The following is a 5,356-nucleotide window of genomic DNA, read 5'->3' as shown; positions in this document are numbered from 1 at the left end:
CATTAGCTCAGATGGTAGAGCGCTTGCAAAATACAAGCAAAGGTCCTTGGATCAAACCAAATGGGTAGGTAGTTTGTTGGTGTCTCATGTCCCATGTCCCTGTGTCCCTTGTTCTGTGTTCTATGTCCCATGTTCTATATGTTCGAATTTCTTACAACATTCGTTCTGTATGTATCTGTAGGTCACTTAGTGTTAGTATAACGATTGTGAAAAAACAGTCAAATATTGAACTCGACATTGTACGCAAAAAGTTTATGTATATTATGCAATATAAAGTAGATACTTCTTTGAAGGACCTCTGTGAATTGTTTATAGCTTGCTGTCGATGAATGTAGAAACCCATTACACAAGAGTACCAGTTTCACATCCGAGACTCGGTAAAAATGCCCTTCGAGCTTCCTCTCATTTTACATCGAAGCTTTACACTTCCGATGACCGCTGCCAGCTAGCTACCTTGGAAATGTTCTAATCGTTGATGTCGCAGGATATAACCGCCTTTTTTCGGCACCATGTAGACGTCGAACCACATCCCAGTATCACTGGGAAATACTGAGAACAGAGTTCTAAACGGACCAATTTTCCTTCCGAGGAGCATCAATAGATTTCATTGCTCATTTGTGTGTCTGAGATAACTACAAAATCAGAGAAAATTTTTTCATAGTCTTCGGTGGTGTAAGGGCGTTTGAGATCGGGACGCCTTGTATCCGAATCATTGTCACAAGCAGGATGATGATCACTGAAGGCAGGTTCCTCTCGATAACACGGTTTCTGGCGCTGAAAGGAGTGCAGATAAGGCACTGGCTGATGGCAGCGGAGAGAGCGAGCGCAGATCGAGCACCAAAATCGAGTCAATTTATTCTTCTCGGTCAAGACAAGGATATTCACGATAAAAGCTCATGCTCAGGTGATGAGGAGATCTAATACGGGGCGAGGGACGAGGTACTTGATGTGGCACAAGTCGAATCAAGCTGACGTGAGATTGACTCTTTGTTAATGAGGTTCTCAAAGATGTGATGATGGCGGGTACAGGGTTTCCATTGAATGGTCAAGAATTTGTTAAATTGGATGTTGCCATCTTCAATCACCGTCTTTTTAGCGGTTTTGACAGGCTGTGGGAAATGTTTCCCGCCATCAATGAGTGACTATTTAAAAGTAGTCAGACCAATCACATTTGGGCGACTGTACACAGATAGAAATCGTCGATAGAGGGCAATCGTCCTTGACACCACAAGCGTCTACAAATCACAGTCCTCAACACGACTTGGCCCGCCTGGGTTTTTCGAGACGATGCAGCGATGACAGTAACGTCGACCTTATTTCGAGCATGTTTATTACAAGCGCGATGTTTCCGATCCCCAGCACAAGATTGACTTGTTTAAGACCGCGAACTGGTTAGTGCTCTCGCTTGTCACAAGCACGTTTAGCCAAATCCGATTAACCGAAAAACGAAAAATCAAATGATATGTCGAAACAAGCACCACTTTGGGCATCCACGTGCTTCTCGAGCCAAAACCATGGGCATAAAAAACACTAATGAATCTGACGATCCCTGCCTCTTGGATCATTTCTTGTGCTTGTGCCCGACTTCGTCGCACTCATAGCATCGATCCGACAAGTCACCACCAGCCCAATCGCCACGACTTTGACAACCCAGTTTAGGCGGCTGCTTTGCTTCGGGGGCTTTCGAAACTTGTAATCAACGTTTTTTGTAGACAACGTTAAATGCGGCTGTTATTCGACTAGCTACGGGTAATCCTGGCTCAAAACGCAATCTCGTGAGTTCTACGTACCCAGGCTATCAACAACATGAAATTTCATTCATGCGCTTCGGCTTCGTGTTGCACTCACGACCTAGTGTCTCCATCAATTCATTTTACACCGTGCATCGATTATTATAACAATCGCATGATATGTTGACAATAGGCTTCACATTAGAATAGTCAAACATTCATCTTCGCTTACAGACACCAACGTGTATAAATCTGGTCAAACTTGAACAGGGATTGTCAGTGCCTTACGATCAACGGTCTTTAAATGTACAGTTGCACGCACCATCGTGCCTTCTAGCTTCATCTCGAACGGTCCCATTTTGGCGAGCGCGGAAATCTCCCGCAGTTAGTAGTTTTGATCGATGAAAATTGTTTTTGCTTGTCGTCACGCGCTTAGGTCATGCATGACCCTAAAGAGCTAGGCAGAGTTGGAGTAGTTCCCGCGAAAGTCATCTGAAATAGAATATAGAGAACGACCTATTTTTAATTCTAAGCCTGCTATTCATACGTAATCAGATACAGAATAACTGGAGAATTAACGGATGTCATTACATCCTTTAAATTCTCAGAAAAAGAGAATTCTTTAAGAATCTCTAACTGTTCCAAAAAGACTTGTCGAATAAATGTAACATGTCTGGATTGTGTTTTCAGATGTAAAATGAGTGGCATTTGATACTGTACTACCGGGGTACTTATTAGATTTGTTTAGCATATTCCCATACGATTTGAGAGGCACCTGACTTCGGCTGCGGTATCATCCATCACCTTCTTGTGATACCCCCCCACGTTATGGATGCTACACCAATCTATGTTTACAAAAGCTATCTTTCTTTGTTTATATAGTCATGTGTTTGTAATGTTCTATTAGCAAAGGAATAGCAGGGTCAGGTGGCAATCTCGTCTACAACGCCACTAGACATTAGTCATTTATTAAATCCACTCAAGCCCCTCACTAGGTGTGGGTGCAACCGATAGGCAATATCAAAGTATCAAAGTATTGTTTTTTGCTGCTACTCCAAAAAGAGCGCACCATACCTTATCGCGACAGTGAACTTTTTGCATCACGTGCTCATACAGCAGTTTTCGGTAGGTGTGGAGCTCAATCTTTTCACAATTTAATATAATCAGCATGATTACCATTAAGCTAAAAATAACTTACCAATCCTGTTTGCGACTTTGGAAATGTGATTTGGTGGGCCTGTTATCCTCGCGGAAATAAAATGCAGTCTGTACCTTTTTATTAAGGATACTATTAGGTTGTGTGTAACTCGCTTACATACCAAACAGCGCAAACGAAATGAAAAAGTTACATTTTGCAGTGTTGAACTGGAATGTAATACGTTAATTGACGTTTGTGTTAGTCACTATTTAAAGTTGCAGAGACAGTCCAAAGATCCGCTTGCTAGCAAGTTTTAGGATTGCGCAGTATCTTGATTCAAATTTAAAAGACTTAAGTTTCAAGCGTATGTTATCACTTCAGTATGCATCTATGTGGCACGATAGTGATCATACGTGTGAATGGTTGCTGTATCGAGCCGCTCGACGTGCCCGGGTAGCGTGGCAGTGGTGCCAAGATCAACACGATGTTCTGCATTTTTTGATTACAGCTCATAATTAATCAAAAACAATTTGCTCCAAAATTAGCTGTGCAATTCTGTATCTGTAAAACATGATTTTTTTCAGGTATCCTTATTGTACGATCCAGGTCAAGGTTTTTCGGCTTGAGGTTTTTCTACTGTCTTGCAAGTCAACCAAACACTAATCAAAGTTACTTAAGTTGGCCAAGTCAATCTTCTCTACCTCATTCGACTTAGTTGACAAGATGGTTATCAATAAACGGCTAATTATCATTGGCGTTGTAGTCCTATGCGCTGTAGCGGGTGCCATCGTGGGCATTCTTGTTGCCACGTCGTCCGAATCCTCGTCAACATCCACAGAATCTTCTAATCCGGAATCAAATGGCGGTCGTGGCACCAATGCGTTCACAGGCAGTCGCTCGTCCAATTCATCTTCAGGGAGTGTTGTCCCAACCGTGACGTCTGATCCTACTTCCGGTACATAACTTCGATTGTTCTCACTGCATCTTTTCTTCTGAGTCAGACTGATTTGGATTTTCTCTGATTTTTGTACCAGTGACGTACTCGCTAGCTGCCTTTGCTATCGGGGATTGGGGTACCACCATTTCTAAAGATTCATGTTGTTCACGATCTGATACGTATACCAACTTTGACGTTGTTGCTGAGGATGTGGTGGCTAGTCTAATGAACACACAAGCAGGTGATGCTGATATTAAACCAAAGGCGATTCTTAGCCATGGAGACAACTTTTATTGGACAGGTATCAACAGTGAAGAAGGACGAGACTCGCGTTTTACCACCACTTTTGAAGAAAAGTTTAATGGGGACAATTTGGCTGGTATCCCTTTTATAAATGTGTTGGGTAATCATGACTACGGAGGTGCTAGTTACATTTGCTCTGACAAAGACAACAATGCCAAGTGTAGTACCACAGAAGATCTGATTGCAGCTCTCGAAAATAAGTTCAAATGGCAACAGGAATATAAGAGTCCGAATGACAATCGCTGGATTCTTTTGGGTCATTTCTACGTCTACACCATCGAAGACGAAGCTTCTGGAGTGAGTATTGACATTTTCAACGTTGACTCAGGGGATGCAGATGTTCATGCTGCGCAACAAGTGTGCTGTCAATGCTATGGTTACTCTAATGGAGACGACGAAAAGTGCAATGGAGTCGCTCGTGGGGACAAATACTGTGCTGGTGGAGACACTGACATGTATGACGCATGCTTTGCTAAGTTTACTGAATGGAGTGACGATTCTCGTTCGCAACTTTCCGAGAAGGCTAAAGCATCAAATGCAACATGGAAGATCGTAAATAGCCACTACAGTCCAAGTGTACATTATGCAGAGAAGGGCATGAAAGCGTGGTTTGATTTGCTGGCAGGTACTGGCATCCATGCTTGGGTGTATGGTCATACGCACGGAGAGAAACACGATTATTCCGAATCACTTGGCATCCATTTTGTGGAAAATGGTGCTGGAGGTGGTATTCAAAAGGAATCAGCTAGTGGGCTTACAACGTATGCGGCTGAGTATGTTAGCAACGTGTGGACGTATACTGGCGATGAGTACGGCTTCTTTTCACTGACAGCGTCTACAGATTGGCTACGATTGGGTTACCATACGGCGGACGACTCGTGGACTTTTGGCTCAAGCTTTGGCGCAACGACTATCGGTGGTGTGGAAACGAAACACTGCTGGTACATTCCCGCTGATGGCACGAAAGGTGTGGAGTGCTAATCCTAAGTCTACTTACTCCATCATTTCTAAGTCAGTGTTTCTCGATTCATGTGTACCACACAAAATTTGCTTTATGTATTTCAACCCATATATTAACATGATAAACCTCAAAACACACAACATAAGGTTCTATGCATACATAGAGATGAAGCGTCGGTAGAGCATGCAGCACCACGCACCTTCGTTCGGTCAAATAATTGGCTGGCAGTCAGTACAAGATACATAATATTTTGATTTGGATTTTTTTCTTACAAAGCGCAAAGATTT

The 5,356-nt window shown here is 42.8% G+C and overlaps 2 protein-coding genes across 2 annotated transcripts; one reads left to right on the top strand and one right to left on the bottom strand.

Annotated features, from left to right (window-relative positions):
• Positions 1-284: 284 nt before the first annotated feature.
• Positions 285-2,267, bottom strand: PHALS_15320 (uncharacterized protein). The gene has a single exon (XM_036407368.1). The coding sequence runs from the start codon at positions 1,563-1,565 to the stop codon at positions 1,332-1,334; it is 234 nt and encodes a 77-aa protein (XP_036263076.1). The 5' UTR covers positions 1,566-2,267; the 3' UTR covers positions 285-1,331.
• Positions 2,268-3,591: 1,324 nt separating this feature from the next.
• On the top strand, positions 3,592-5,089 carry PHALS_08568 (Purple (tartrate-resistant) acid phosphatase; the record flags this gene model as incomplete). The annotated part of the gene is made up of 2 exons (XM_024723940.1): positions 3,592-3,823; positions 3,903-5,089. The coding sequence occupies 2 exons, from the start codon at positions 3,592-3,594 to the stop codon at positions 5,087-5,089; spliced, it is 1,419 nt and encodes a 472-aa protein (XP_024574866.1).
• Between the last annotated feature and the right edge of the window lie 267 nt (positions 5,090-5,356).

Source organism: Plasmopara halstedii, assembly GCF_900000015.1.
Source record: "Plasmopara halstedii genome assembly, contig: Scaffold_323, whole genome shotgun sequence".
Taxonomy (NCBI): Eukaryota; Oomycota; class Peronosporomycetes; order Peronosporales; family Peronosporaceae; genus Plasmopara; species Plasmopara halstedii.
Note: the sequence above shows the minus strand (reverse complement) of the source record. Positions and strands in the feature narration are given on the sequence as shown.

What these genes read in the sequence shown, in the direction of transcription:
- PHALS_15320 (XM_036407368.1), bottom strand. Translation starts at nt 1,565, where the DNA reads ATGATCCAAGAGGCAGGGATCGTCAGATTCATTAGTGTTTTTTATGCC.